Below are 11,559 nucleotides of genomic sequence, written 5' to 3'. Positions count from 1 at the left end.
GGGGGGGGTGAAATCTCACCCCCAGGCCCCCGTGGGCGGGCACCCGCCCCCGCTCTGGAGAAGCAATATTGCTACTTTAAGTGTTACTTGGAAATGTTCCCCGTTGCTTTTACAAGGGGAAACAGTGTGTGTTTCTGGAGAGGCTAGCCAGTATTGTAGTTGACCGTCCCCTGTGCAGCTCCCCCCTCCTCCTCTCCTCCTCTCCTCCCACCAACCCTTTCTCTCTCTTTCACTACCGTCCTACCGTACGTCATCATGAAAAACCCACCGCCATGGAAAAGCGCACACATAGTTTCATCCCTTTCTCCCCCACCTTCTCCACCCTCTCTCTCTCCTTCTCCCATTTCTCTTTCTCCCTCTCTCTCTCTCTGCCCGCTCGCTCTTTCTCCCTCTCTCTCTCTCTGCCCGCCCGCTCTTTCTCCCTCTCTCTTTGTCTGTCTCTCCCTCTCTCTCTCTCTCTCTCTGTCTCTCCCTCTCTCTCTCTCTTTCTCTGTCTCTCCCTCTCTCTCTCTTTCTCTGCCCTCTTTTTTTATTGCTGCCTCTCTTTTTTCCTCCCATAAAAATCTGGCCCGATTTAAGGCTCTTTGTTAAGACAGAACCAATCATCAAAGGGCCTGATTAAAGAGGAACAGGTAAGAGTTTCTCGTTTGTGGCCCTAACGATACCAATAACTCTGCTAAGTGGAGCGATATTCTGTGGGTTATTGGGGAGGTGGGGCGGCGAGCACCAGATTAGGCGGTACCCCCCCCCCCCCCCCCCCCCCCCCCCACGCATCAAATGTTTATAAGTTTGTTAAGCAACAGGGCCGCCTGGTCATTTTTCATATCTGTCATGGTTCCACACCCCCACCCAAACCCCCACCACCAGAGGAACTTTTTCTCCCCATATTTGGGGCGGGGGAAATATTGCATATTTGTGCAGTTTTCCCTTGATACTTGCTTTTCATCAGGAACGGACCTCGGAATTGAAATATTGACTTACTCTGAGACAATGATATAGTCTCTGTGTGCACTGGACTGGTAGGGCCCGATCACTGAGCAACAGCCGCCCAATTCCACTCATTTTTTATTATCGTAGTCATACAGTTGTAGTCCAATGCACATTTATGTATTTAGGATTTTCTTACTGAATTTGAGAGGGTAGAGTTAACCATACATTTGGCCCTTCATTGCAGTTCAGGCCCAACTGAGCTGATCCAGAAGCAATCCAGAATTCAATCGAACCAGCACCGTGCTGCAAATAACATGAGGTGATGCAATTGTGTTCCCAACGGGGTGAAACGAAACGAAACAATCTCTTTGATTTGAATGCCATTGTGCACATGCTGCAGAGATTTTTCGCACTGCATATTTGATTTAAAGGAAGCTGGATGTCACAAAAGTACGGCTTGACTTGACCATACTAGTCTTCATGCTACACGCACGCACTCACACACGCACACACACACACACACACACACACACACACACACACACACACACACACACACACACACACACACACACACACACACACACACACACACACACACACACACACACACACAAAGAAGAGTGCATTCTACCACACAGTTAAGTCAGCCAGTGCCAAAGCTGCTCCACTAAAACGAGACGGCATCACCGAGTCAAGTCCCTGTGCCACAAGGAACATGTGTTTACGTGAGTGGATGCAGACTGCAGAAAATTGCTGCAGATCTCTATCTCTCCACGTCTAACTCTTTAGTGGGGCTGAATAAACAGAGCCTAGAACAGTTGGCCTGTTGTAGTACACCGTGATTTTCACATTTTCGCTTTAACGGCCTTTTGATCACACTTTTACTTGTCAATGTTACTATGGTAACATTGATCACCTGACAACGGTCATCACTGCTTAGTCAGTTTTTTATTTTAAGAATTGCATTGTTTGATAACATTTTAATATTTTCCTTTGGCGTTCCCTAATATAGTGTGGCATGTACGATACCTGTAGCCCATAGAAATGAGAATAGAAATGAAATTAAATAGAAATGAATAGAAAGGATATCTCCATTCAAGTCAATGATGGGATAATTGGTGGACCGGCAGCCATTTTAAGTGTACCCACTCCAGGACATCAAAGCAGGAAGTGTAACCTTCAATCTGACCTGTGATTTGTTGAGTCAACTGACATTACAAAATATACATTCCATTGTCATGAGCCACATCAGTTAGCATCATTTGAATGAACGTTCTACATTACCATGGCAATCCAGCATCAGTTGATGGAATATTCCAAAATACAAAAGGAAATGATTGCATCACAATACCAGGCAGCCATTGCGAGGCTACCCGTGAGCTTGGCACTCAGTTGCCCGGGTTTGAGCTTCCAAGCCCATTCTATTCATTCAGATTTCTATGCTCTAGCCTACATATCATCGTCTATATATTTATTTTCAATGCTCATAGGTAGATCATGTATGTCACGGTTATTTTTGAAGTCGAGTCTTGCGATCACTAATTGAATATTTTATCTGTCATGTTTGCTGTTATTGGATGATTTTTCATATATATTTTTTGGAATATTTTTGCAATGATATATTTTATGAAGTGGGGGGACGGGTTTGTTTCTTTCTCGCCAATGTCCTAAATAAGTCTTGTTGCTCTGAGAAATCTCAACGAGGTGTTACTTGTATGACCTTATCTTAATTGTGTTGTGAGTATATTGCCATGGTTTGCTGGTTCAGTATGAGTACACTGAAGTACACTGAAACGGGCAAGTGTGTGACATCCTTGGGGAGTATTTTAGGATATTTCATATCCTTTCGGGAAATGCAGAGTTAGTAAAGACTTTCTTGAGAGATATGATCCATCAAATAGCATAGATGATCAATGATCATTACAACATGAAATAGCAGAGATGATCAATTGTTATTACAGCATGAAATAGCAGAGATGATCAATGATCATTACAACATGAAATAGCAGAGATGATCAATGATCATTACAACATGAAATAGCATAGATGATCAATGATCATTACAACATGAAATAGCATAGATGATCAATGATCATTACAACATGAAATAGCATAGATGATCAATGATCATTACAACATGAAATAGCATAGATGATCAATGATCATTACAACATGAAATAGCATAGATGATCTATGATCATTACAACATGAAATAGCATAGATGATCAATGATCATTACAACATGAAATAGCATAGATGATCAATGAGCATTACAACATGAAATAGCATAGATGATCAATGATCATTACAACATGAAATAGCATAGATGATCAATTATCATTACAGCATGAAATAGCATAGATGATCAAGGATCATTACAGCATGAAATAGCAGAGATGATCAATGATCATTACAACATGAAATAGCAGAGATGATCAATGATCATTACAACATGAAATAGCAGAGACGATCAATTGTTATTACAACATGAAATAGCAGAGATGATCAATGATCATTACAACATGAAATAGCAGAGATGATCAATGATCATTACAACATGAAATAGCAGAGATGATCAATGATCATTACAACATGAAATAGCAGAGATGATCAATGATCATTACAACATGAAATAGCAGAGATGATAAATGATCATTTCAACATGAAATAGCAGAGATGATCAATGATCATTACAACATGACATAGCAGAGATGATCAATGATCATTACAACATGAAATAGCAGAGATGATCAATGATCATTACAACATGAAATAGCAGAGATGATCAATGATCATTACAACATGAAATAGCAGAGATGATCAATGATCATTACAACATGAAATAGCAGAGATGATCAATGATCATTACAACATGAAATAGCAGAGCGTTAATAAAAACTAACAACATCCATGATGGGACAGAGAGGAACAAGTCAGCTCATCTTAAAGCTCAGATGTAGTCTGACCCCTTGTTCTGGTTTGTGTGTAGAGAGAACGACCTGTCTTACGGGGGGGGGGGGATCCCCCCCCGTGTGTGTGTGTGTGTGTGTGTACACCCAATGTCTCTTTGTTTTCCAGCACGGCTAGCAATAACAGGGGTGTTTAAAAGAGTGCATTTACAATTTATCAAATAAATCTGATGCCTTCATGTCGCCGGGTTCTCTGGACGCACAGTAGTTTCCAATGGAATAACATGGACCAAACAAGCGGCCCATTGTGGGCCCAGCCAACGCCAGGACCCCCAAGGTGCGAATTAATGATTGACCCCTGATGTAATCAGGATAAATAGTTCCCCGTGAAAAGAGAGACGGGGAGAGAAAGAACAACATGGTGGAGGGAGAAAGGAAGGCACTATCTGGCGGAGGTTTTTTAAGCAGCCCTCCGGGAGACAGTGCTAACATCTCACTCCTCTTCAGAGACCAAAGCCAAGCACGCAAGTAAAAACGTCTTGGCTCAGCCGTCTCACGTCACTTTTTAACTTTCCTCCTCCTCTTCCTGGCCCCTTTCATTATGTTCCTGCTTACTTTTCTCCCCCTCTCCTTTTCTTTTCTCTTTATTTGTAGTGAATTTCATGGTCGAACATGGCCAAGCCATCGACTAGAATGTCACAGGGAAAAAAAGGGGGGAAGAAGATTTTTTTTTCTTCTGTGGTGATTAATTTTAACTTTCCCTTTTTTTTTTCTTTTTTTTTAGGTGAATTTTTATGAATAAGGGAACTGAGCTCGGAGGATCTTAACTTCTGGCCACAAGTCTCCTTTAAATCACATTGTGTTTTCGCTTGGCGCTCCGCTCCAGTGGTTTCTGTCTTACACAAATAATGTTTTGTTCATTAAAATTAGGGACGTTACCCCCCCCCCCCCACCACCCTTCTCGCTGCTCAATTTCGAGGTAGTGATCTGTGTGTTTCTGCTTCGAGGCTCTTAAAGTCTAACAGTATTTAATAGATTTTCCAACCCTCTCTTCGGTTGTTCAAATTGCGCTAGATGGGTCGGGTGCCAGCAAAAAGGAGAGAGATTTTTTTTTTTTGTGGTTCAAAAACACTTTTGATTCTTGAAAACTGCACCAGATAGGCCGCGGTTATAAAAGTTTAATTGATCTGTGAAAAGTGGAAGCTACTGCTGGCGTACATGTTTCCCTTCGCTTAATTGCCCGCCTGGTCTGGGCCCCTATGAAACCCTGATCATTAAAGAAAATGGGTAAAACGTTTATTTTCCCGAGAAAAAAAAGAAAATAAGAAAAATCCAATGGATGACGCAAAATTGGTCATAAATGCCTTCGTTTTACTGCCCAGATTTTATATGACAAGTTTCCCAGATCTGTCAGGACTCTCTCTCGCCAGTCGCTGGGAGCCTGTCACAGTGCTTTCATAGTTCACGTTTACATTCTAGACTTACATATCCGTTCATTCAGCAATTATTTTTTTCTCTCGATTTTACGAGCCAAAACCCAAGCGTTTATTGGAGCGAAAGCAGATAATTGATTTCAGATACTCCTTGCTGTCAATTATACGATATTCCATTCTCCTCAATTTCCTCATTCCAATGTCTAACTTCGGAGACTTTCTGTTCATACGGTAAATGCGGTAATGGTCATCATGAACAGCTCTTGATGTTTCAAAGTCACGTTAAATCAAAGATTATTGGTCGCGTACACATATTACACGGTCCCTGACAAGCAAACTGATAAATAAAACAAGTAGAAGTAAGCAAGTTCAACTGGCTAAAACTCCCGTCTTTATGTTTTCAACTTGCTTTAAGAGTTCAACGGCTGTGGATGCGAGCGCCAGGCCAGCCTCCGTTAGTCCTGAAGCGGTGTTATGTTGTTGGCAGGGCCGGTCGTGAGGAGGAGGGAGCCGGCTGATTGGAAACACTCCTGCAGTAATTGCGGAGCCTAGTTCAGACTGATTTCCCCAGCCTGTGTTTGGACAGCAAACTGCAGTTAGTGCTTCTAGCAAAAGACACCAGGACTTGTTCACTCCTCTCCACGCTGCCACGCTAGAGCCTGCCTGCTCCGTCCGTCGTCCAGGCAACCTATAAAGTGTTGTGAGTTTGGTATCAACAAAATCAACGGGTTTGTTACATTTGAGTGCTGCCCCTGGGTATTGACGTGCGTTTTAATTCGGAGATTTTCCACTTTTGTTTACGGCATGACACTTGCACCAGAAAGATATCTGCTACCTATAACTGTAGATGTTTCGTTGTTGAATTGTTTTGTTCATTTCATTTATTCAGTATCTTTCCAACTCCTGCTCCAACGTGTGTCTGTATATCTCCAAGTGATCTGCCCGTGACTCGGCGGTGGAGAGGTTTGTGCGTCTAGCTAGACTTGTGCCCCTCTAATTCTTTGTGCTCGTCACTGACTCTGGACGGTGGAATCCCAAATGCCGCAATTATGCTGTCAGCCACAGAACAGTGACAAACATAGGTGACTAATCTAAACTGGCGAGTGACTGGCAACACCTGGGTCATTTCTCTCCCATTAGCTGTAAGATGACCCTGTAGGAAATGGCGGTGGTTGTGACTGAATGGAACATCATGTCCCATCAGGGCTTCCTCTGACGGTGGGGAATGTCCTCACTAGGAATACTGTGGGCAGGCAGCCCTAACTGGGGCTGAAGCCTTTTAAGCTTTTCTGTCTTTCGCTTGTTTGGGTTGAGTGAGTCAGTTAGTAGAACGGGCCTAGATGGTTACGTTCTATTGGTGATTCTGTCTATAAAGTCCCTGTCTACAAAATACAGTTTGCCTTTTGGTGATATTGGTACATAGCCCTGTTGCTGAGACTGTGTCTTACAACATGGAGTGAGTTGGAGAGAATAGGTCAAGCATATTTCTCTCACTCTGAAGGCTTGTAGCAACTTTGTAGCAATTCCTCTCTCTTTCTCACTCTTTCTCTCTGATTCACAATTGACTTGCGTGGTTAAAGAAAGGTTGAATATAAGCTACAGAACTAACTCTCGTTCTCTTCACCTCTCTCAGATGACAGCGAAACAGTGGACAGCATGTACGAGACAGAGCCCCACCTCCTGGCGGGAGGGGCCGAGAGTGGCGAGGAGGAGACAGAGGACAGCATCATGTCCCCCATCCCTGTAGGACCCCCATCACCGCACCCCAACAACCACCATCACCACGGGCGCCACCATCACCACCACGAGGACCCCTTCACGCCCAAGGAAGGCTCGCCCTATGAGGTGCCCGTCTACATTCCCGATGACATTCCCATCCCCAGTGACCTGGAGCTGCGCGAGTCCTCGGTCCCCGGAGCGGGCCTGGGGATATGGGCCAAAACCCGGATCGGGATGGGAGAGTGCTTCGGACCTCACAGCGCACTGCAGAGTGCCACGGTCAAAGACGGCTCCTTCGGATGGGAGGTAGGTCGTGGTTTTGACGTTCTGTCTACGTTCTTTGGACGTCTTGGCTCAGTTTGTGGCTTATTTGAGTACCGACAGAGAGTGGTAAATATTCTGACTGAGCCTGAATGAAAGAAACGTGTTGAAGAATTAAGGGTCCTTTTCTGTTATGCGACCTTGAGAGAGTCAACGGTGCTTGAGACTCTTGGTCCTCAGCTCTTTTAGCCCGGTGAGACCGTCTAGCCGCCAAACGAAGATACTCCTTCCATTTGCATCTCCTGCTACCATTGGACCACCGTCGCCCTCTTTAAAATGAGTTGGTCGCCAACGTTGGAAAATCCAACTGATTACTGGAGGTATCAGCTTTTCGGTGCAGCCTCCCCCTATCCGTCCAACGGAGCGCGCCCGTTTGGTCACGCCACACGATGTGGAAATGGAAGAGGCGAGCAGCCAGCCCGTATTGAACTATTCATTTTCATTTCAACATGACATTAGAGGATATTGAAGTTGCTCATGGAGTGAATGATTTTCTCTCTCCGTCTCTCTCTCTCTCCTCCTTCCTCTTTCTCTCTCTCTCTCTCTCTCCTCCTTCCTCTCTCTCTCTCTCTCTCTCTCCTCCTTCCTCTCGCTCTCTCTCTCTCCTCCTTCCTCTCTCTCCCTCTCTCTCTCTCTCTCTCTCTCTCTCTCTCTCTCTCTCTCTCTCTCTCTCTCTCTCTCTCCCCCCCTCCCTCTGTCTCTCTCCACCGCAAGGCTAATCAGACCAGAATCTTCCCGGGTCGGATTCTCATTTCAGGAGCCTGCCGTTTTGGTCAATCACATATATAGTCGGATATTTTACAGCATTTCCTTCACATGTAATTACGCACTCTGAGCTAATCACGTCACAAAAAGGTTGGGTATAGTTTGGAGGCAGCCACTTCGGACAGGGTGTACCGTATATTATGTAGGCTGGCTGAGACAACCGTCATATGCAGTTGCTCTCGCTCTCTCCTTCTCTTTTTCCTCCTCTAGTCCTGTACGGGAGACGAAACATTTGCCGATTAGAGAGGCGAGGCACACGCTACATGGCACAAAGCCACGGAAAGCGTTTTCCTCTGGAAAGTTCATATTATGACTAGACCTACGGGGCACGCATAGGCCCCCCACTCTCCTTTTTTCTTTCTCTCTCTCTCTCTCTCTCTCTCCCTCTGAAAGCTATACTCTCACTCTTTATGTCTTTCTCTCTCTCTCCCCCTCTATCTCTCTCCTCTGTCTGTCTGTCTGTCTCTCTCTCTCTCTCCTCTCTCTCTCTCTATCTCTCTCTCTCTCTCTCTCTCTCTCTCTCTCTCTCTCTCTCTCTCTCTCTCTCTCTCTCTCTCTCTCTCTCTCTCTCTCTCCCTCTATCTCTCTCTCTCTCTCTCCCCCTCTATCTCTCTCTCTCCCTCTGAAAGCTATACTCTCACTCTTTCTGTCTTTCTGTCTGTCTTTCTCTCTCTATCTCTCTCTCTTTCCCCCTCTATCTCTCTCCTCTCTGTCTCTGTCTGTCTGTCTCTGTCTCTGTCTCTGTCTCTGTCTCGGTCTCTCTCTCTCTCTGTCTCTCTGTCTTTCTTTCTGTGTGTAAGCTGCTCCTGCCTTACCCTGTACAACACTCATGTTACAGGCCCAAAATGACTGCTGAACATTGTTTACATTGATTCTGAGGGGTCGGCCTGCTGCTCCCTGGCAAAATGACCAACTGAAGAGGTTCTGATAGCTCCAGACAGAGATCATTGTCTGTATATGAGTATTTTATTTCAATACTGTTCTAGCCAATAATTCAGCTAGTCAGGACCTCGTTCAAAATACATAGTTTACAGTGTGTCAATTATTTTGCACGTTTTGGATTCGATTATTTTTGTTGTTGCTGAGTGGTGTGATTTTCCTTCTGGCTACATTGGCTTTATCTGTCCATCTAAGGTCACGCTCTGTCCTTTTTCTTTGCCGTTTCAAAAAACGTATCAGTTTGTTCCAGCGCTGGGCACACCACCAACAGCAGGTCCCAAACATTTCTCCTCCCGCCATCGAAATCCCACCTCGACATCGTCTCGCCTGTGTTTGGAAGAGACATCCTGTCTCTCTCTCTCTCTCTCTCTCTCTCTCTCTCTCTCTCTTTTAGGTCCCTTATCAAAGATAGCCATAACAGCCCAGCCATCGATAGCCATCACGAAACTCCTCCAGGAACGCTCCCCACACCGCCTCTGGTCTTAGAAAAATAGACAGGCCTACAGAGAGAGGGAGGGAAGGAACAGAGGAAGAGAGAGGGCGAGAGAGAGGGAAGGGAGAAGAGAGACCGGGGAGATGGGGCACTAAGAAAGCAGGGGGGGAGGTCAGTGCTGTTAATGGGCCTTGATGGAGGGGGGCCCACTGTGGCCCACTGTCTGTCAGTCTGTCCCCTCTAGCCCCAACTGAATAGGTTGGGGGGGGGGGGCTTGTTATGAGAGATAATATTTGATTAGATCCCAGATCTCCTTTGTCTAAACGTGTTCCTATCTACAGAATGCTCAGGGTAGGGTTTTAGTAGTCGTCATTGTGGGAATTGAATGGGAGTTGAAAGGATCGTATACTGTGCAGGATCCACCTATTGAATGGGAGTTGAAAGGATCGTATACTGTGCAGGATCCACCTATTGAATGGGAGTTGAAAGGATCGTATAATGTGCAGGATCCACCTATTGAATGGGAGTTGAAAGGATCGTATACTGAGCAGGATCCACCTATTGAATTGGAGTTGAAAGGATCGTATACTGTGCAGGATCCACCTATTGAATGGGAGTTGAAAGGATCGTAAACTGTGCAGGATCCACCTATTGAATGGGAGTTGGTTAGAGTTGTGACACAGACAGGTGTGTGTAATGATAGTATGTAGAGTTAAGGGGACGTGTGACTTGTGTGAATGCATGAGGTCTGTGTGTAATTAGGCTTGGGTAGAGTTAATGGGCAGTGTGAATTGGGCTCTATGGGTGAAAAGCTCAGGTGGGTGTGGGAGCGTTAGTGAGAGTGTGTGTGTGTTAGAAATTGCGTGCGCGTGTGTGCGTCTCTCAGTGTGCGTGTATGTCTCTTGACGTCTGTGTGTGATCAGCCCTGGAGCACGGCACGGCCACCGCCACCATCCGTTTCTGGATAATGAGAATGATCCAGGTGGACAGAACAGAACAGAACAGAGAAGAGAAGAAAAGGAAGCCCAGTCTTGTCTGTCCCGGGGCGTTGGGCGATGCCGAGGTGTTAACTCGGACTCATTTCCCCGAGACGGACAGCTCAATCTAGGAGATGCTTAGCTCGGGGCAACGTCCATTCAGCCTGTCCCTCCGCTCCCCCCACTGCAACGGCAGAGCCACCCGGAGTCATCCATTTAAAAGCTATTATGCTCCCCTTTATCACAACATAATATAACGGCCGGGCTCCGCAAAAGAACCGATTTTCAATCAAGCTGTGCGCACGGGCCCTTGTCTGGAAGGCCTCTCTGCTATGGGACTGGGAGGGATCCTTCAGAGTGACACAGCCTATTGTGGAAGCAGAGTTTGGTCCCGGATCAGGTATTGACAGGAGCAGGTGGGCGTACAATAGAGGTTCACACTGCTGCTCCTCTCCTGTTCTTCTCCCCCTTCGCAGCACACACTGGAGCCCACTGTCAGCTCACACTCCCTCTGGGAAAGGGAGGGAGGTAGAGGGCACTGGGAGAGAGGGCACAAGTGAAAAGTGTGTGTGTGTGTGTGTTGCATGAATAGATACTATATGTGTCAGTGTGTGCGTTTAAAAAAGTTTTTTAATGAATGTGTGTTTGTGTGTGTGTGTGTGTGTGTGTGTGCATGCACGCTTGAGTGTGAGTGTGTGGACACCTGGAGAGTGTTTTTATTTTTTAAATTTATTTATTTATTTGTTTTTTTAAACAGAGTCCAAGATCCTCCAAAGTGGTACAATATATTCTCACATATGCGTGTGTGTGTTTAATGACACGTAAAGCCCCATATCCACAGACTGTTAGTAACAGAAGGATGTCCCAGCGATGGAACAAAGACCCGTCTCTCTAGTGATCCGTGATCCAAACTTATCCAAACTGTCAAATAACTCAATCAAATATCTTCAGTTTTGTCTCGGGCTGCCGAGGGAACGCAGCAAAGCCCAAATCAAACAAGCGCAGATCCCTTTCCAAAGCTATATTAATGGTGTTTACTCACCCTTCTCCTAACCCCGTTGCAGGGCGTGTCAACTCCGTGACAGGGCCTTTGTCACTCCGACACCTTTTACTTTTGTCATCTCGCCCTT

The 11,559-nt window shown here is 45.5% G+C and overlaps 1 protein-coding gene across 8 annotated transcripts in view; it reads left to right on the top strand.

The window, feature by feature from the left end:
• prdm16 (PR domain containing 16) overlaps positions 1 to 11,559 on the top strand; it is a 235,315-nt gene that overhangs the window by 65,568 nt on the left and 158,188 nt on the right. For all 8 annotated transcript variants that reach the window (XM_031794072.1, XM_031794077.1, XM_031794076.1 and 5 more), the window contains exon 2: positions 6,909 to 7,300. In XM_031794072.1, the coding sequence (XP_031649932.1) occupies positions 6,909 to 7,300 (392 nt within the window). The remainder of the gene's footprint in view (positions 1 to 6,908; positions 7,301 to 11,559) is intronic.

The sequence above is a fragment of the Oncorhynchus kisutch genome, linkage group LG17, assembly GCF_002021735.2.
Source record: "Oncorhynchus kisutch isolate 150728-3 linkage group LG17, Okis_V2, whole genome shotgun sequence".
Classification (NCBI taxonomy): domain Eukaryota; kingdom Metazoa; phylum Chordata; class Actinopteri; order Salmoniformes; family Salmonidae; genus Oncorhynchus; species Oncorhynchus kisutch.
Note: the sequence above shows the minus strand (reverse complement) of the source record. Positions and strands in the feature narration are given on the sequence as shown.